Source organism: Anas platyrhynchos, chromosome 3, assembly GCF_047663525.1.
Source record: "Anas platyrhynchos isolate ZD024472 breed Pekin duck chromosome 3, IASCAAS_PekinDuck_T2T, whole genome shotgun sequence".
Lineage (NCBI taxonomy): Eukaryota > Metazoa > Chordata > Aves > Anseriformes > Anatidae > Anas > Anas platyrhynchos.
In genome coordinates, this window is record NC_092589.1 from 9113129 (window position 1) to 9134528 (window position 21400).

The window sequence follows — 21400 nt, forward strand, 5'->3', positions numbered from 1 at the left end:
AGTTGTACTGGGGATAGGGGAACACTGCCTGGATGGCCTGCGGCCTCCCCATAAGGAAGAGAAGGCAGTTGTACACAGAGCGCCCTGTATTTTCTCCTCCTTTCCCTACTGTCCTGGTTTCAGTTAGGACAGAGTCAATTTTCTTCCTAGTAGCTGGTAGAATGCTATGTTTTGGCTTAGGATGAGAAGAGTGCTGATAACACCCCGATGTTTTAATTGTTGCAGAGCAGTGCTTACACCATGCCGAGGACATCTCAGCTTCTTGCTCTGTCCTGCCAATAGGCAGGCTGGGGGTGCAGCAGGAGCTGGGAGGGGACAGATCCAGGACAGCTGCCCCACACTGGCCAAAGGGGTATTCCATACCATCTGGGGTCATGCTGAACAATATATAGGGGTGGCTAGCCGGGGGAGGGGGGCTGGACTGCTCGGGGTGAGGCTGGGCATCGGTCAGTGGGTGGTGAACAATTGCATTGTGCATCACTTGTTTTGTACACATTACATGTAGTAGTACTATTATCGTTGTTGTTGTTGTTATTTTCCTGTCTTAATAAAATGTCTTTATCTCAACTCACAGGCTTTACTTTCCCGTTTCTCTCCCCCATCCCAGAGAGGGAGGGTGAGTGAATGGCTGTGTGGTGTTTAACTGCCGGCCGGGTTAAACCACGATACCACAGGAAATAGAGAAGCACTGAGGACTGGTGTGTTGGTTGTTCTTGGTTTCTTGCTGTATTTATGTGTGGTTTCTATTCAGATTTTGGGTTCCTATTCACGTTTTATTTTCAGTATTTTATTTTTATGTAAACCTAGAGTTACAGCAGTTAATGCGTGGCACAGCATTTACCTGGCTGAGAAGGCAGCACCCCAGGGTGAAGCCCAGGTAAGACACAGGCGTTTCCAAGCCAGCTGCCTGTGAAGCTGACCACACGAGGCTGGAAATGGGTAGGTGAGGAAGTAGCTAGAGGGTATGAGCATGGGCTGAGCACAGGGCTGAACAGGGGCATGTCAGAGTGCTACAGGCTACAGCCAGGATGAGGCTGCAGGTACTGACTCAGCTAAGGGCTGAGGCAACAACAGGGCCTCACTCCTTCGACCTCCCCTTCTCCCCCTGCAGACCCCACAAGGTTTATCTCTCTCTTCACCACAAGTGCACCTTCCCCCTCTGCTCATCTCCTGCACCCTTCAGAGCACACACCCTGGCACTGGGGGATGGCAGGGAGCAGAGTGGTAGGCCTCACTCCAACCCTCCCCATAGACCCCAAGTCCTATCAGTGTAAGAGAGCCCTTAGGGCCACCTCGGGCTCTGATCCCACAGGAGCCCTCCTCGGCTTCTTGGGTGCTCAACTGGACTTGAGGCTACACTCATCTGCAGTGCCCAGGGTGATGATGCTTCATTGCCTTGTCTACATGGGATGCCGGCCCCCCACCCCAGACCTGGGCCCCTGCCCTGCTCAGCTGCTCTCTTGTGATGACAACTCCCCCTGCACAAAAAAAGAGGGGGTTGGGGGAATTCATTGTGGAAAAGGTTTTATCAGTGAATTCCAAAGCAATGAAAAGTCATTTCCCCTTCGTCACAGGGGTTGCTGATAATTCAGATGGAGTAAGAACCTAGACTATTTCAGCATCACTTTTACTTAGAGGAGAAAAAAAAAATAAATCTCACCTTAAGAGAGAAAAACATTTATGAAGGTTGGGTGTGGTCTGGGACTAAAACCAATGCACAGCAGGCACCATGCCTCTGAAGAAGGGTGGGGGTCTGCACGGAACTTACAGACATCCTCCCCACACGCACTTTGCCCTGGGAAGTCACTAAGGGGCCAAGCAGGACCGGGGCACCCACACCTTCACCTTTGCTGACTAAGAGTGACCCCTGTTATACCAACCCAGGGACATTGGCTTGCCTCAAGGCACAGCTTCCCCAAAATGTGTTCCTGAGGGAGGCGGCAACCCAGCCACAGACTACAGGCCTACAATCAGGTGTACCTTGTCCTCCTGTCCTTTCCTCTCCACCTTACCTGCTCCGAGCAGCCTGGGCAAAGCCACCTCATTGCAGCCTTCTTTGCCACCTATGACAGCAGAGGCATTCCTCTCATCCTCATGTTATGCAAAAAGGGGAGGGATGAAAGTTACTCACTCTTCACAGGAGATCTGAATCCTTCTTCCTTTCCTTTCAAAAATGTAAGGCCGAACTTCAGTGAATTAGCCCTTCTCCAGAAGGTATTTGGCACACAGAGACAAACCCCTGAATGCACCGATTGATGATAGAAATCTTGGCCTTGTCATAAGAGGGGACCTGCACACATCTTCGCCTATGCCTGGTTGATGGAAAGAGAAAAAGCCTCTGCCCCACTTTCCGCAACACCTGAAAACTGTTCAGTGTGTCCTGAAACAAATGGCTGTGCCGAGGGAAGAGCACTCCTCCTTCCATCGTGCATTTTGTCCGCCCATTCCAGTGATGGCGTAGTTGAGGGCATGACACAAAACCCTTTTATTCCTTTTCTACAAATTTCCATGTGACATTCACTAACAAAGCAATTGACATTGGTGGGGAGATGTCCTTATCCAAATATCTATTTGGATGGTGCCTTTTCTTTTTTTTTTAATTATTTTTTTTTAAAGGCATGCATATGCAGTACAAAATGTAACCAGGGCTCATGCAAGATACGTGTGAAGCTGTTAAAGCCAGATGCCCTATTTAAAGGTGTTCTGAGTGCAGAGAACCTGTCCTCCTCCTTCACTCACAGGCTCTGGGAAAGATCTGTTGCCTCCCCCTACCCAAAGACGGCACTTACAGGCTGTGGATTTGGAGGAGTGCAGACTTACCTGGGAAGCAGTCAGGTGCTGACTGTTCGAGCCCCACGTGTTATTCCATTGTGAGAACCACAGAAGGGCCAGCTGTGTGGTAGCTGGTCATGGTTCATTGTTATCTCACCAGAGAGACCTTCTCCGGGCTGGCAAGCAGCAGGGTCAGGGGAAATCCTGAGGCTTTGGGTCAATGAGATGATAGAGTTCGTGTGTGAGCTCAGCCCCAGGCACGCACTCTGCATCCAGCCAGCACCTCTTGTAGTGGGCAGGGTTTGGAGCCACCAAGTGCTCAGCCTGGGCAGAAGGTGCCAGGAGCTGAGAAGCCTGGAGGTGGGCAACACACAGGGCTGTCCCTGTCGGTATTTGACAGATTTGGGAGCGGCCCGTCTTTCTGATCCCTAGCATGGGGAGGGTTCTTTTTATCGGTGCCTGGGGATGATCACACTGCAGCGGTCTGTGTTCTCAAAGTAAACCTCCATTTGTATCCTAGGGATTGGTTTAATAAAAGGGGTGGGGCAGGGCAGAAATAGACACACAACATCACCTGTAGAGGGTATCACAACCAGGACAGAAGATAAGGATACTAGAAAAGGACTGGGCCTGGAGACAGGCCAACGAAATGATGGAAGAGGAAAAGAGACCCAGTACGACACAGGGACTTGTTGTTCAGAAGAAACTGTTGTAATTGCAGGGATAGTTGCAAAACAGCGTTAGACCTGGGAAGTTGTGTTTCTTTCCAACAGGTTTACAGAACAAAACGCGATGAAGGACAAAGAGAAATTAAAGCAGAGTCACTTCCCCAAAGCTCCCTCCCTCCCAACCCGCGGAGCACCTCCGCGTGCTCTTTTCTGCCAAGGACGATGCCGTAGGGTGTCAGCGCCTGCCCTTCGGGTTTTGTCTGGTCTCTCATCTCCTGCATCCTTCCTGTTCATCACAGCAGACAATAGAGAAAGAAAGAAAAAAGGCATCAGTTAGCAAGGCTGCATGGGACCCACATCTCATCTTTCTAGCGCGGCAGCCTAGCATTCTGCTATCCACCATGTACAGAGTATGCAGTATATACATGTACCTAACAACTACAGTTCCCTCTGCAGCATCTTTGGTTGGCACAGCTCCTCTCTCTCCCACCAAGGGAGACCCAGCCAGCTTGGTGCCTGTTTTGGCAGTACTGTGACCTACGGTCTGTAGCCTGCATCTATTCCATGACCTGCCAGAATATGTCCCCTCCTTCGCTTGCAGCGTATCACACCAGCTTGCTGGCTGGGCTTGGCTGACCTTCTGATTCCTGTGCCAGAGTTCAGTCCTGGTATTATTTGGGGAACTGGGGCCTCCTCCTGCCATCCACATTTATTCCCTTGTGAGTTCAAGGCAATAATTTGCCTCCACGAGGATGAGGCAGAAAGCGTCAGTGAGGCTTTTCTTTGGTCCACACGAGCCATTGCCCATCTGCTGTTTGCTGCCTTTTTCGAGAAGGAAACCTGCCTGTTTTTCCTGGGCTGTGTGCAGAGTGACTTTTCCTGCTCCAGAGTACCCTTTCTTTACTTTCCTCTCCCCTGCTTCCTCATCACCAGCTCTCTAACAAAAACCAGAAGATACTTTTTTCTTCAGTCAATGCAAGGGTATTACCCTTTCAATGCATTTTTAACAGTGAAGATTTCATTGGTTTCTTGTCCTTGTCCCTAACAGACCATGCAAACAGAGGCTCAGGAAGGGGGAAGGAAGAGCTGCAGAAGCTGTATTTTAATTGTGAGTGCGCCTTCTCGTTTTGCCTCTGAACGTTTCCACAGCGACCCCGTCGGCTGCATTTCTCGCTCTGGCGGTACGGTGGCACGCTGTCAAAACGCTGACAAGGACAAGGGGGTAGGCTCGCTAATAAGGCCTTCTATTTCAAATCTCACTGAGACGGCTGCCATTGTAGCAAAGCTTCTATATCAGGTCCTGAGCTACATGAAATCCTATTCCGAACATAAATAACACACCTCATTGTATACGACTTCGGCAGCTCGCCGTTACCCTGCACTGAGGTAGGGTTGTGTATGAACACTTGGAAATTTTAATTTTGAGAGAGAAATCGCAACCGCTTCTGGTAGTTGAGGGTGCACCTGGGACTTGAACAGTGAGATGTGCCCTCACAGCTCTTTTTTACTTAAGGGCGAGGCCATTTACACCCGTGACAAATCTCAGGGCGGTGATAACCACTGTAGCATGCTCTTGTGCTAGCACCCACCCGTCATTCAGTGCATAAAACAGCAGAGCTTCAAGAATCTGCATGGCTCCAGAGAGCAGCTTGCTACCTTGGCCTCGTTTTTACAGCAGCACAGCTACAAGCCACGTGAAGCATCGCAGAGCTGAGGGCAATAAAGCCCTCGTGACATGAACCTGTTCTTCCCAGAACACAGACTGTACGCAACTGGACTCTGTACCAGCCAGTATAGGCTGCCTGTCCTTTTCCTCAGCGATGCCAACAACCATTTGCTCGCTTACTCTTCTCCGTGCTGTCCCGCCTTCCAACAGTCTAGGACCAGGCACTGTCAAAATCCATTACCGCTGCAGAATGCTACTATGATATCTACTTGACAAATCCAACCTACTAGCTATTTTTATCTTTTTGTGCACGAGAAGCCCTGTGAGCCAAATTCTTTCCTTTGGAGCACCATCTTCCTTTTCATTTTTCTTTTTTGGTGAGCTCTAACTTAAATTGTGGTCATTTGCTGAGCAAGTGTTCAAGTAGAACTGGAATGGAAAGCTGGGGGGAAAACAGCAGTAAACACCTTACCTGTTGGTTACGCTTCTGGCACGCTTTCTGTGGGATCCTTCTTGCTCTCACCTTGGCTACTCATTTCAGCTGAAAACAAAACAGGACAGTTGTCACACGCTAGCCACCATACCCATTCAGTTTATCCCATTGCATAATAACCCCTCCTAGCCCGAAGTTTCACTCCGGCACCTAGTGGAGGTGCCCAGCTCAAGAGCTTACTGACCCTCCTTGGTCTCTGCAGGCCACCGACAGAGACACAGGACCCTCCAAAGGGCAATTTAGAGTTTTGCCAGGAAATGCAGACTCAACCCTTGCCTGTCGCTGCTGCCATGTCACCGTGCTGCAGCAAGGGGGTTGTACAGATGCGCGATTGTTTCTTTGGCATCTGAGAGGGAGATTTTTCACATCGGCCATGCTAACGAGGCCTGCGGATCCCTCAGCTCCCCTGCACAAGGAGCAAAAAAGAAGGATTCCCTGTGTGGAGCCTTCGGCCGAGATAGCAAAGCCTTTGATTTGAATGTCCGCGGGCTTTTGACAACGTCCCCAGCGGGATGCGGACCACGCCGTGGGCCAGATGTGGATCCATCTCTAATTACAGAGAAGCTGCCTCTGCCTCCGGCTGTTCTTGAACTGCAGACAGCAGGAGCCTGGGAGAGCAGACAGGGGCAACCGCATCATCTTCCTACACATACTCATTTACTCGCCTACGAACAGTTTACACAGACAACCTTCTATTTCCGTATAGAAGTACTGAAATGTGAGAAGGCTTAAGTCAATTTCAGTACAATCTTTGTCCAAAACAACATCTACATGATCTGGCATGTCAGATCGGTCCTCGCTAGGCTACATACACGTACAAGAGGGCTCCTTCAGCACGTGCATTTTCAGAAGGAACATTTGGTATTTGTTCTGGAATGAACTCAATCAAGGTCATTTGCTGTTGTTTTCTGTTTTTAACTTTGCTTGATGATGTGGCCTCAGCTGTGGATTACGAGTCGTTTGATGTGGGGGTCAGGGAAAACCCTCACACCTGAATAGAAGATTCGGAAACTAAGAGGAGGCAAGGGGAAGCAAAGGGCCAACAGTTAGGAGCTACTTCCAGCCAGGCGGTATGACCTCTTCCCAAACTGATATCATATCAACACACCTGTTAGGACTTTGATGGATTACTTGTAAATTATTCATTATCCGTACGCAGAACATATCCCGTAACGGCTTCCTGGATGGATGGAGAGAATAACAAGGAAAGCATCCGCTCCAGATTGCGGAGCTCTGCCACACATCGCATCGAACGAGGTCGCGTTCCTCCTATGTGTCTGCATGGCAAAGGCCAGATACTTAATAAAAAATCCTTACGGGAAGGCTGCTGCACACCGATGCCTTTCTCAGCCTTATTAAGTTGGCTGGTTTCTCCGGCTTGGTTTTCTGATAGTGCCATCAGGCTTTGCTCATGTTTCTCCAAGATCTTTCTCAAAACACAAGCTTCCTTTGCAACCCGAGGCAAAGCTCTGCTGGCATGCTGAACGAGCACGCCTCCTTCCCACCCTTTCCCATTCTACAGGGATGAGCAGCTGGCCCCACTGCCGCAGACAGCACATTGCATTGACGTTGGTGAGTCGGAAACCGCTCAGGACCTCTCTGAGGGTGACACAAATGCCCAGTGGAGCCCTGGAGAAGCCCTGACACCTACAGCCAGTGGGAGGGCAGGAGGAAGCACTGAGTCCCACTGTTCCATGACAGAAACCACACCTGGGCATCCCATAAGGCCAGTCCTGAAAGAAACCAGCGTGTGCACTCACCGGTGCCTTACTGCCAACATGTTTCTCTATCAGCTTTTCTTTCCACGTCACTGACTGAACCCAGCTCCCCACACGAACGCCAATAGGGACAGGAAGATCTAACTGAAGGCTAGATACGTGACTACGATGCTTCCAACATAATCCTTTATGGTTAGGCCAAAAACAACAGAGCCGTGAAGAGCCTGCCCTGAGGGCAGATGGAAGGACCGCCACTGGGTATGAAGGGCTGTGACTTGCCACCCACGCTGCCTCCCGGCAGGTTAGCCCCGGCGCACTACGCTCAATCACGTCACAAGCCCACAGTGCCCTTCTTACTGCTTCCCCAACATTTTTAGAGGTGCTAAACACCACCTCATGTCAACAGTCTTCTGTGCCGACAGTGATGTGCTACAACGGCCACCAGCTCAGCCAGGTGCTCCAGCTCCAGGAGGCTGCCCACCACCTACACTCAGTTTTACCTGCCCCTTCCACACCTGTGTGCAGGGCTTGCTACAGCAGGAGCAGACATTTCCGTGTGATGGAAACGGACATCTCTCTGCACTCCTCCTATCCGTTCTCTGATTCAATTCTTGCCTGCAGGGGAGGGCCTGTCTGCTTTTCCTCCCTCCATCCATCAAGCTGCTTAACAGCTCTCAAGCGAAGCCTGGGGAATGGCTTCCCCTCAAAAGCAAGCAAGCTCCCCGCAAGAGGACAATAAAATACCCTGGCACATGGCTTGCACTCGCCAGAGCCCGGCAGCTGAAGGGGTGGATGTGCTTTTGCAGCATCCCGCCTCTACCCTGTGGGACAACTACGTGCTTAAAGGTCAGGTAGCTGGGCATCACAGCGCAGCATCTAAGCAGAGGAGACAGGTAAATGGGAGACTGGAAAACTAAGCATAGAGTCATCCAGGAGAGACAGCCTGTTTCCCCCCAGAGGATATTACCCTGTAGACCCAGGCAGCAGAGGACAAAAAGTATGATTGTGTTGATTTAAATAGGAGCTCTGTCAGACTCTTGCAAACATAACCTCTTTCTTCAGCTGCTTCCTAAACAATGTTTCCCTTTCCACCTATATAGCTCTGCGATAGCACGTTCAGCTGTAACTCCCGACTGCTCAGGAAAGCAAATTACCTATTTTGAATTGAACCCGCTGTGCCGCGATGAAAGCTGTGCACCTGTTTACTCGGTGGTTACCTTTTCCTTGGGTACTGCATCTACAACAGAAACGCGTGGCGGCGTTAGCTGCTGAGCTCTTGATTTTGTATCGCTCCTGTCAGCCACGGAAGGTCGGGGTGCTGGTGCCGAGCTCATCGGCTCATGGCGGCTTAAGAAACAAGCTCAAGTTTTGGGTTTAACGCCTCTTTTGAGCTCACTGCCTCATTTTCTTTTCTCCTATTGTGTCAGCAAGTCAAGACGCAGCGCTCCGCAGGCTCAGGATAAAAAAGGCAAGCAAGGAACTCCATTATTAAAGGAGTGAAGAGCTCGAGCCACCTAATAGCAGCTGGAAATTAACAGCTACCTTAGTAATCTTCACAGCTCTGGTGGAAGAGAAAAAATTGCCCATTCACAGAGAAACACCACCTGGGAAACCCATCGCCAATGGTGGGTTTTGTCGTTGTTAAAAATACTAACTGGCAACTCTGTCCTGGGTACAAGAAATTTAATTACCAGGGATCTTTGCTGCGGTTGCCGACAGCAACCTGTACGTTGGCAACAGGGCCCTGCATCCCTGTCTCTCTGTGCCCACTCAGGCTGACGTGCACCCCCGGCCCTGGCCCATCAGGCAGCTTTCCCAATGGACAATCACAGCCAACTTTCTGAGACCAGGAATTTCTGAAATATATCGCCACATTACATTACATCCCTGCTCGCTAGGTGGACCAACGCTGAGATCTAGCTAATCTCTCTAAACGCTGCATCTATGGAGTGCTTTGTCCTGTGACACGGAACATGGGATTGAAAAACAGAGCTGGGCTGCCAGGGGGCACCTGGTGATTTGCTCTTGGGCTTTCAGCTGTGGAGCGATGAGCTCCGATAGAAAGGGTCCAGAGAAAAAACAGGCAGTTTACATAACGAAAACTGTCAAAGGGAAACTTACTAGGTTTTGTAAATGTTCCCTGTCCATTTATAAATGTGGGGGCTTTTACAGTGAAACTTGACGCTTCAGATAAAGCATGAGGAGTTAGATCTTTCCTCCATTTTTTTTTATTTTTTATTTTTACCACGCAATAGTTTTTTGAATGTGTACTGTATGACCACATGAAAAACAACCTTCTGTTTACCATCCCGAGAGCAAGTTAAGTTGTGGAGGAGTGAAGGCTTCCCTTGAGAGCAGAGTACTTTTCTGCAGCTTGAGTAAACACACTTTTCCCATCATTTCATGTAACAGGAAGTTTGCAGAAAAGTTACAGGATGAGCTATGTGTAGAAGACCTTATGAGATGAGCGAGAATGGAAACAAAGAAACCTACAAAGATCGGCACTTCAGAAGCCATCTGCTGACCCCACTGTGCTGCACTGCAGCGTGCATCACGATAGCTGTGCCATCGCTCCTCTTTCCAGTGGGAAATTCCTACAGACACTCCTCTGATAAATCTGAATTTGTTTTCTGTAAGTAGCTCATGCCACTCCAGGGATCAGAAATTAAAGCAACATAACGCGACTACAGATTTTTTGGCAGGTCTGTTATGGGGGGATGAGGAGAGAAGGCTGTTTTGGCTTTATTTGGCACGCTTACTATCGAAAGCATAATCTCCACTATTTACAAAACAAATGCAACAAAACCCATTAGGCATGCTTCCATTCTCTAAAATCGCAAAAGCTCCTCTACAGCCAGTATCAGCATCGGCCACCAGTTCAAATGCTGCAGCATGATCTGACAGCAGAGAAAGGAAATCAGCATTCAGTTCTTTGCATAATCGCTATCACATTCTTATAGTCGTATTTCTAACTTGGAGATCTAAAAAAGTACACTTTGAATTGTTATTACGTAAATGCCAAAGAGTTTCAAGGGTGGATTTGGAATCAGTCTTCACTACAGACAGGGGACTACTCTGGGATAACTAAGAAGATGGTGACTGGAAAGCCCAATTCTGAGAACACTGCTTTTTGGAGTCCACAAAGAGCACCCAAAGAGTTCCTGATGTAGTTCTGTTCAGCTATAGGAGTGCATCTATGAGGGTGGTAAATTTTTGGCCTCACCAAAGTCTAAGCACTGGGGCCTTGATCCCGTCCAGAAAGAGCACAGAAGGCCTTTTTCTTGTTTACATGCCGATGGGCTGGAGCAGGGTCCCGGTACTCAGCCAGGCAGCTAGGTCACCCGCTTACTGAAGGTGTCAACCAGAACAACTTCATCAAGCTCCAAGTCGGGAGACTCAGGCTGCTAATGTTCATAAATCCAAGCAGAACCACTGCTGGGTTCTATGACAAAATCGTCATAGTACTGTTAGCAGTACATGCTCTAGGGAGAGAACTTCTCTTTTCTACCAGCCCAAGCTACGCTAGGACTCCAAGGAAGAAGAGAAAGGAAGTCAGCTCAGAGCTGGATGGAGCCTGATGCCTATTAGAGGTCAGCACATGAGTTCACACTCCTACCCCCTTGACAGAGAGAGACACTAGCTCAGAAATTTTCAGAACTATTCCTTTCTGACTGCTCTCCAAAACCAGATACATCCTGGCCAAAACAACCTGTGAAACAAAATTCTTGCAGGCCTAAACTACCGTTGAGTTACAAGGCAGGCAGATTGAATATACCAACTGACCGGATAAACAGAGTCAATTAGCAAGGTGGGAGTATGGCACCGAAAGGTACTTCCACCAGACTTCCAAGAAGTCCCAGGGACTCCGTTTCATGAGAAACATACTCTGCTGTATCTTGATGGGACACTCGGAACACGGCTCCAGACATCAGAGACCTAACTGGCATCATTGCATGAACTTGCATAAGTCTCTTAACAGGTGACAGTAGACATCACATAAGCTCCCAGAGGACTCGGTGGAAGGCATTGTAAACCTCTTATTTTGAGGAGAAATGTACAGACAAATGCTAGAAAACTATGCTACATATTCACTTTAGGACAACTAAACTATTAGAACAACTTACCATCATTACTTGAAGCTTCTGCTGCTTCGCATGTGAGTTCAACTTTCATTGGCTCTGCAGAAGTTTCCTCCTCCTCTTGCATCCCTGTAAGACAAGCCAAAGGAGAAAATATTATACTTAAGTGCATAATAAAATAATTCTCACCTTCGCCAAGTGTGTGCGTATTTTTTTTTTCTTTCTCTCTCTCTCTCCCGGCATGCTCTTATCTTTGCAGACTCTACTGCTGCATTGAGGCAGCTGTTAAGGAAAAGGGCAGAGGATATAGGGGGAGGAACATGGTTTGAAAATAATTGATCGAATATTTGCAGTTGTCTGCACCCATTCCTAAACAGCAAACCCCATCACAGTGCGGGCTTCTGCCTCCCCGCCATCCTTTCCCTCATCATTTTCAAAGGAGCTCTTTGCTCATAAACAGCTATATGTGATGGGGACCTAATCACACTCAAGTTTCTCTAGCCAGCAGAATAAAAATGGATACTGTGAGAGTTCAAATACACTGGTGGTCAGATGCAAAATAGAATTTGAATGTAGGAAAATGCATTTTATTGCTGAAACTCAACATTTTTATCTCTTCTGCCTCAGGCTTACCTGGAAACTTAGATTCAATCTCCTAACAATATTTGAAATGAAGGGAAAAAAAAAATGTTTTTTGCAGTTTCATACACAGTTCTCCTCATGCTCTGCTATTCAGAGCACTCAGAAGCCTGTTTTTCGTTGATTTCCACCAGGGTGCTTCTTGACTTTTGCAGCCACCGTAAGCCTGTTGCACCTATCCCGTGGTTCAACGCCAGGATGTCAAGCTGCTGGTTGCTTAGCAATCGAGCCGTTCAGGCTGCTCTTACGAGACAGCCAAGCGTAGCAAGGACTGGAATGTTTCATAAACGCTTTCCTTTTGAGCACAAACCATTTACCACCTCAGTAACAGATATAAAACAAAGTCCCACATTCAAAGTCTGTCCCTTTCCTATACAGTTCTACTGTATTTTGTTTTGGTTTTGTATTTTTGTTTGTTTGTTTTGTCCCTAAACACATATTTACCACTGAAGTTTTCCTTCTGATGTACCTGCAAGCCGACACACCTTGATGGAGCCGGTAGCCTCCCCCACGCTCCCTGTGACAGCAAGGCTCTCACAGGCAACTTCCAGCATGCTCCTGAAGTTCTATTAAGCATGAAAATGCTGAAACAAAGAGCCAGCAAATACAGAAACCAACAAAAAGCAGCCACTAGAAAGCTTGGTTCACCGTTTCAGTGAATGTGGGGGAAAGGGCGATGGATGACTTTACAGTCGGAGAGATGTCACTCATCCTTTCAGTAGATCTTAGTTGTATGGCAGAAGCCCTTTGGTGGGTCGTCATACCACCAGTTTCACCTCTTCCTCACTGGTGTAAGTCACCGCCCTGCACAGACACACAAAATGCCTGAAAATGCCTGCGATGGTGAACTTGGCACGTCAGCGAATGCCGGTGATGGCCACTTCACGCGCACGTCAGATCCCTGATGCTCCTCCCGGGAACTGAGGAGAACGAGCTTGGTTTTCTCCTGAGGCTTCTCACACAACAAGAAGCCCATCGCTCTTCTTTGCTCGTACAGAGGGTAAGCCCATGTCACTCCACCGTGGAAGTGCGTATGCACACACCAGGAATTTGCCAAGCACAAGGATGGTAACACTTGAAATCTGCCTGATTCCTTTGAGCAAACTCACCACGAAATCTGGGCAGCCATCAAAGCACTCCTTTTTGAGGAAGCTACTCTGAAAGATCTCATTTGTGCTCCTTTTTGATTAGCTTGGGGAAATAGCTGTACGCAAAACAACGTTTGGGGAAAATTACTGCCCCGCCACCAGTGCAGCCCGTGCCGAATGCAGCGTTTCCCACCAGGACGCTCAGATGTCTCCTGTGGGGATCCGGGCTTCTCGCTCAGCACCAGCGCACTCCGACTGGCAGCTGATGCCTCTGAATCAGGCTTTGCCTCCTCTCAAACACCGTCTATTAACCAAATAAAGCAGATGTGATGTGACAGGTTGTGTCTGGGCTCCCAGCTCCTCTAACAGCTAGAGATACCGTGGCGGCTGGCAGCTTCTGAAGACGCCTGCACGGAGCTCCCCAGCCCTATCCCAAGATCTCCCATTAACTAGCCGGCATGCCTGGCTGCCCTGCGCTGCCAAAAGGTTTCTTGCTTTCAATTTCAGAAACCTCTCATGCAGCTGACAGGTGCAAAGGATTATTGGCATGATGCTAGCTGAGGACAGAGCCTAATTAAAGCCCCGACACCTTGAGCACGCATGTGCGTGTTTGGGTGTGCACGTGCACGTGTGTGCTAATTGGGGCTGCTGGTGCAGGGAGTGGAAGGCATTGAGGGCCCTCAATACCAAAAGCTGAGGCCAGGAAGGGGGCTACAACAGCAGCAGCAGATCGGCCAGATGACCTTTCACAAGGTTCAGGGCCACGAACGTTGTCAGAAGAACACTAGTGGCTTGATCTGTGTTTTCCCCTTCCTCCCGAGACCAAGTAGTTGAATTCCCACCCCTTTGGGGACTGGATTATGGCCACATCATGATTTTTATGGCATATGTTGATTGTTGCATATTGTGAGCAAGAACACGATAGCGAAAAACAACATTCAGGGACAAAAAAGGCAGAAGACATTTTAATCCTTAGCAAAACTGAGTACCACTGGGAGCTTTGCAAGGACGTTTGTACATTGTACCAGCTGATCTTAGGGAAGACTTTCAAACTCTTTTAACGTAAACCTTCATCTCTTCCCTTGCTCTTCTTGTGGGTGGGGGGTAGCTGTAGTCTCTACCCTGACACATATGTGGAAAGGGTATGATCCACAAAGCTTCTCCCCTGCCGTGCCATAAAACTGAGCACCTTACAGAAGCAAGCCTATTTCACAAAAGCGGCAGAATCTGAACCAGACCAGAACCGCCTTGACAGCCAATTTATTCCAGAGGCCTCCCCTGCCCCCCACTGGTTTCGATCGCTGCAGGTTAGAGCACAAACAAGCAAGGTATTTTGGGTCTCTGAGCGGGAGCTGAGCGTTACGGACTCAGAAGAAGCCTGGGAGATATCCCTTTCAATTCCAATTACCATTTCCAATCATGCTCCTGACAGAGCTCATTGCCCCAGCCCTTTGTAGGCTGCCTACAGAACTAGCAAAGCCGTGGGTGACAACTGGATTCTGATGCAGGTAAGAGTGGCTCCCACCCTTTTTAAACACGCAAGATAAATATTTACTAGGGAGATAGAAATCTCTGTGCTCTTATTTCATCTTTTTTTTCTCCTTTACGGTTACAATCTGTCCGTGGTTCCACGTGGCTCCAGCTACCCCGCCACTCTTTCTCTGGGAAGCACAGCTCCCAGTTGAGGTTCAATGCACGACATTAAAATGAAGATGTGTTTGTGGTCTGTTAGCATCAATTCTAAAAGTACCTGACTACAGAGGTCAGATATCTGTTGCTTCTCCATACTCCTGATAAATTGATAAGTGAAAAGCATAACCCTCCTCCTTTTCCCTCCTCACGAGGCTTATATCTATATCGAGCGATGAAATCGGGCAACTACGTGGGCTTAGAAGCTATAATGCAGAGCAATCCATAAAACTCATTTTTGCCCGATCATCAGCAAGGCTTTGCTGTATACTGAGGAGTGCCTTTGTAATCAGGAGAGAGAAGCAGGCTCCTCTCCCAGGTAATTCAAAGCAAAATCCTACCTCAGTCTCTCTAGAATCAATGAATCTCATTCCTGGAAGGTGCCGCAATTGGGTTTCTGCTCTCAGCTGCCCAGCTCCCGGGGGGTTATTTCTCACCATTAGCTGTTGAGGGAGCGGGGGAGATCAGGTGCTCTTGGCAGAGCCCAGCCTCCAAGCTGCGCCTTGGCAGCACCCTCCTGCCGGTCCCGAGCAAGGGCTTATCAGATGGGCTTTGAAGCACGAGGCTGGATTTCTGCAATTAGTTCCCAGCCTCTTCTAATGCCAGGGCCGAGCTTTAAGACAAACAGAATATGAGATTTCATGCATGAGTGAGGTGCACCGGTGCAATCAGCCAACACCAAGATAACTTAAACCTTCACAAATCCCCCATCCTAGACGTCTTGCAACCACGTGTGAAATCCTTGCCCTAGGACCGTTCTGAACTCTTGAAGAAAAAACAGTTACCAATAACACAATGGTTCAAGGCTAGGCTATTTTTTTTCCAGTAAAACGGCACAGTTGTTGCATCTGGAAAACCTCTGCCCAATGGTTTCAGGTAACACCGCAGGATTTCTAACAAAATGCTATCCTGTCCATGGATGATTTGCAGCCGGGGGACATTCATTACATTATTTGCCTAGCAGTTGCTTCTGCTCTGGTTATATACCTTGAAAAAAATCACCTCCGTAGTTACATAATGTGAAAACGACATCGTAGCTATTCTGAGCGATCCAGATTTCCCTGATTCAGAGCCATGAAATACAATTTATTGTTTTTGCATTTAGCTGTAAATATGCTTCCCCTAATTGGGAGACAGTGAGAAAGAGAGGCTCGTTAAAATCTGAATTTCTCTGGCTACAGTGCAAAGGCACCATTTTTCATCCGCAGCCACAAAAATGAAAGACAAAGCTCTTCTGACCCAGAGCTGCATTGTCTGATCTGTCAAAACCGGTTCCATTTCTCTTGCTCTGCAAATAGCCAGGGCTGTTTTTCCCTTCTTCCCAGTCATTTCACTGTAGCCGTTTGCTAATGTTACTGTCAAGCCTTCACGGGCTTTGTTTACTGCTGTATTTTAGTAGCATAAACGCCGTTTCACTTAGGAACTAAGGGGCCTGGTTTGACTCCTATTCACCACCTCCATCTGGCACGAGTGACCCTTTCAGCCAGACCAAATTCTCTCACAAAAAAGATTTATGATCTCTTCATGTATGGCTCTATGTGCAAAACCACCCCCACCTGCTGCTCTCAGGGCTCTAAATCACAGCACTCGTGGCCCATCTTAATTTTGTTATGCTGATGATCGAGGACAGTTTCTCCCTCGCCATCCTTCCACGATGCCCAGGTCAAGTATGAGGTGCGATCAGTGCAGCTTCACAAACAATAAACATCTCCATCTGTTACCTCTGGAATATTTTAGCTTGATCAAAGAACTCCCTGGTAATTAGACACCCTGGAGATGAAAATGAAATCTCGACTGGCTGGGAAGCCAGCTTCACCAGGCTTTGGAAGGAGCTTTGCATCATTTCTTAATGCCACGTGCAGGCTATCAGGATTCACAGCCCCTTCATCATTAAAGGGAGAATTTATCATCCCTTTTGGCATCTTGGCTTTGTCTCCTAGAGTAACCAGTGCTGTGAGGCTCCCTGTCCCTCCAGTGCAGTGTGCATTGTGTCGCCTCTGTGTTTGCGCGTGCATCTGTGCCTAAAGGCATCGCACTGCTGCCAGTCACTGCTCTTTCCAGCTCAAGCTGAACTGCAACTTTTTGAATGCGACTTAAAAGTGTCCTAGATCCACTTATTGCTATCCCCTTCCAGTTCTTTCTTAAACATACTCTTAGGAAATCTCCTTATGCTTCCTTTTCCCTAATGGTGGAAATGGGAGCGCAGGGAGGATTGTCTCACAGCAATACAGCCCAAAAGACCCTTACAAATTGGGCGTCTCTAAAATCACTAATGCCCATCAGGAGCTCTTTGTATCCTTTGTCTCTCTGCCACAACAGGATAAACCTGCACGCAGCAGGCCCTTGATGAATGCAAGGGCATGTCATTTTAAGAAAAGGCCTTTCTGAGTTTTTACTCTGACAGAAAGGCCACAGTGCTGTTTTCCAGATGCTCTTTCTGTGAAACCTTTCATCAGAGAAGAGTCCTATGGCAGGGAATATCAGAAATGGAGCACCCGGAGGCTTTTATCGCATTCTTCAACTACTGTCTGTTAACCTAACTAAAATGTTGCCCGGTAGTATTCAAACCAGATTACCTGGCCCAAACTGCTTTCAAGGCTCTTGTGCACTATTTGCCTGACTGAAAATGAGGCAGATAGCATGCTCAGAGGTCTTACAAAAAGTGTAGGTATTCTCAAAACACAGAGGTCTCTAGGAATGATTATTTTCCTTTCTTCCCCATTCTGTCATTTCCCCTGCCACTTCTGACCACTTACCAAAATTCCTGAGTTATGGGGTTCAGTTCCTGATCACCAGCACCCTGATGGTAAAGATGGTGTGAGGAACTGCAGCACTGGAGGATCTCTTCACGTAAGCCAGAGGAACCCTCCAGGTCTCCCCAGGCTCAGCTTCCACCGGGGAGAACCAACTTTTGGGCATTTGGAAACATTTTTCTGCTCCCTCGGTTATTGGAACAAGCCTGCTGAGCAACCACTGCCTGCCCGAATGATACCAGCACATCCATCCCCATCACACCACACTTTGCCCACCCACCACACACACTGCCAGGCTTCTAGTCTGTCTCCAGATACTCTTGCACAGCAGGTTGAACCCCTCCCTGAGCCACTAATCTGGGGTGAGGGCTCGGATCCTTAATTTTGAAGAGCTGACCCAGGTGCCTGGTATCTTCAGTAGGCCTTGCTTTCCCCTCCATCACAAACACCTGAACAGCCCACGCTGCTGCTGGATTCTCCATCGGCATGCACCATGCCCTTTCAATCTCCCTTGCCACCTCACGTTCACCGTGCTTTCTGAACGTTTCAAATAATCCTGATGCAGCTACAGCAAAGCAAGACTGTGAAAGCAAAGAGGTCCCAGATCTCACAAGCAGGATGGATTTGTCAGAACATGGCGCTGTTTATTCCAGAAATGGTACAGAGATTTTCCATTCCCCTCTACAGGAGCCACCCCGACAGAAGAGGTCACATTGATCCTCAGCCTGAGCAGCTGTACCAGAACTAGGCAGGCTTTGGGAGGGGACAGAAGTGATAATTACAAGAAAGAGAAATCATACAGAATGGGTGGTGAGGCAGAGGGTAAGAGCCTGAGAGGACACAAATAGAGAGTTGCTCGAGAACTGGAAGAGACAAAAGTCCCCGTCAAACATTAAAACACTCTCGGACAAGCCACCACATCTTTTACAAAGTCCCCAACCCTGGCTACGACGGCAAGAACAACAGGGTGAACCACGAGCACAGGACAAAAGGAGGCTTTGCCTGAGTGTCTTTTAAAGTGTAGCCAGGGCTGCTCACCCTTACGACCGCAACCATTCATTTCTGGGGGCACTGCTTCTGAAAGAGACTACTGCGGAGTCAAAGAGGAGCCCTGGAAAACACTGTTTGCTTCCTTTTCAAGGAGGCTGCGGCCAAGTATGTGAAAAATGAGCTTCAAAGTGGCAGGGAAGAGCAGTGGAAGAGTAAATAAGGAGGGTGTGTGGTTCCACCTGAAAGGCAGCAACAAAATACCGTGTGAGAGAGGAGACTCTTCCCTGTAATTTATCCAACCCGCCTTTTGCAGCTTAAAATGGATGGGATGTTCTCAATAGCCAGAGGTGGCAAGGTTCAAAGTCCTGTTACCAGATGGGACCTCGCAGGCCTGCTGGAATTTGCAAATGTTTTCTGAGGTAAAGATGCAACAGCCAGCATGAGAAAGCGAGGGGGAGGGCAAAGAAAAAAAAAAAAAAAAAGAAAAAAAAAGAACAAAGAAGCCCACTTACTAAAACCCTGGGTAACCAGAAGTAGAGTATCCATCGCACCTGGCTGAAACATCTCGCTAGTCAGAAAGAGCACTTCCTTTTCTAAAGGCTCATCAGGTCCCAGCCGAGCACTCTGTTTTCATTTTTATAAACCTGCTAGCTTCCTAGAACCGAGCTGAACAGAATATGAAACTCATCTGCTGGAAAAGAAGTGGTAATTGGCAGCACTCAGTAACAAAGGCCTCACAGGTGATACTCATCATATCTTTTTCCCCTACCAAGACGCATGTTTGGTAATGATCCTTTTTCAAAAACAATTAAAGAACTATACACTGTTTTGTGTGTTCCTTTTTATACTGAGTTCTGCTCTGACTCTTTCACAGCCGAAGCTGTACAGCCAGCTTCAACTATATGGTGATTAACACAGATCTGCTGTCAAGGCATAATTTTGCTACTGAGACCCTCACCTGTTTCTGTTGTCAGACCTGTTGCTTCGGACCTAGGCAGTGACTCCCCAAAACGTATCAGATGTCTGAGCAATGCGCATACACACACTTGCCCATGTATGTGTGTGCGTGCATATATAGTTACTTCCAAGGGCAGTAGGAAATTTCTTGTAAATAAATGGCTGGGGGTGGTTTTCCCTCTGTAAAGGGGACAGCTGAGTGACAGATGACAGTGCTGGATGTGTTCCTGAAGGCGATGCTCCCCACTCTGCTTGGGAAGCGCCACGTGCCCTATGGAGAAAAGCCATCGCTGAAATCTGGCTGCTGGAGATTCGGGCTGCTTTCACTGTCAGAGGGTGTCATTAATGCTGATTGCTGCACCCAATCCTCCAGTGAATGCCTGGCTTTCTCCTCTACAGCGCTAAGCCAGCCAATGCTAGCCAGCTTGAAAGGAACTGAGGGAAGAACAAACGTATAGCGAGTGCTATATTGCTGTATTAGCTCCTAAGCACAGATGCCATTTTTCATTTCTACCGATAACTTGATGAATGTAAGAGAAAAATTTTACCACAATTGCACTATAAGGAGGCACCCGCTGTTCCTGCCCCGCTTTAATTGAGAGCTCCTGGTCAGCTCAACCACGCTGTGATATTGGAAGCACCATTCAGCACTCGTCTACTCGGTTCTCATTTTGGGGTGTTTATAGTCCCATCAAAACATTTCATATTCTGAATAAATTCGTTGTACCAAATGCTGAATTTGGTGGTGCTTGGCTTTCAAGCAGAGGACTGTTTAAGATAACTGAGCAATACCTGCAGCTTATTTTGAAACAAGATAGAGCCCAGCAAGCAGATTCAGTAGGAGGGCAAGAGAAAATAAGTGCCTTAGTTTTACCTCCAGAGAGGAAGGAGGGCTGGAACCCCACTCACTGGCATTTCCCGGTCACATTTGTCCACTGAGAGCTGAGGCTCAGCTGAGAAGAGCTGAAGCACTCACCTGGCATCTCCCTACAGGGTGCTGGCCCGGCAGCTTTCAGAGTTCAGCTGGGTACAGACAGGCCAGGGCAAGGGCAGGGCTCAGCTCTGGGTGCCCCATGCCAGCAGTGAATGACCCCATCCTCCTTTCAACACAGAGCACACGTAGAAGTAAACCACGAGAGGGGCCAAAGTCCCTAAATCGCAGCACTGCCGGAGGGAACTGCATGCTACATACACCCAGACCGAGACAAGCCTCAAGGAACAGCCCAGTTACCACCGCAGTTGCTTCAGCTCGGTGGTGGCAATCATGCTTTTCTGCTCAGCTTTTACTACTGATGTTCTGGTGAGCGAGGGAGGTGCAGAGCCAGACCGCGATAGTGTAGCTGGTGTTAGCTACTCAAAATACTTGCATCAGTCCTCCTGACGGTTGCCCATCTCCCACAACACTAGGAATGTTTCCAAAACACTAAAAAGCAAAATGAAAAGGAAGATTTCTCCAAAGCAACACCCAGAAAAGTCATCACCAGCCCTGGGTGTTACCACCCGCATCTTAGGAGCTCACCACCGCACAGCGATCAGTTTTTGGTATTCCTGGAGTCCTTCAGGGCCATCGACTGGATTTTGAGTACCAAATCTATCTGCTCTATTGCATGGGGAAAATTTTAAGGCAAAAGTCCAGGCTTGAATTTTTTTCTGCTACAGAGCTTCCAGGAAAACAATTTTGCAGGCCAGGACAGAGCAAGTGTCGGTGCTGGCAGCCATACGCTTGCTTCTCTTCCTTGCGGAAAGCCATTATGCAGTGTTTTCTAAAATTGTAAATGTTCTTTCGGGCTCACAATGGGAAACAACACTAATATGCATCACAGGGTGTGAGATAAAATGTGCGGCGCTATTGTTGCCTTTGATTTGTCTTCCATTTATATCAGCTCTC

The 21400-nt window shown here is 48.2% G+C and overlaps 1 protein-coding gene across 8 annotated transcripts in view; it reads right to left on the minus strand.

Annotated features, from left to right (window-relative positions):
• Positions 1–3461: 3461 nt before the first annotated feature.
• MACROD2 (mono-ADP ribosylhydrolase 2) overlaps positions 3462–21400 on the minus strand; it is an 862160-nt gene continuing 844221 nt past the window's right edge. For all 8 annotated transcript variants that reach the window (XM_027453320.3, XM_072035275.1, XM_027453322.3 and 5 more), the window contains 3 exons: positions 11442–11525; positions 5579–5647; positions 3462–3726 (listed from right to left, as the gene is read on the minus strand). In XM_027453320.3, the coding sequence (XP_027309121.2) occupies positions 5586–5647; positions 11442–11525 (146 nt within the window). In that variant the 3' untranslated portion in view covers positions 3462–3726; positions 5579–5585. The remainder of the gene's footprint in view (positions 3727–5578; positions 5648–11441; positions 11526–21400) is intronic.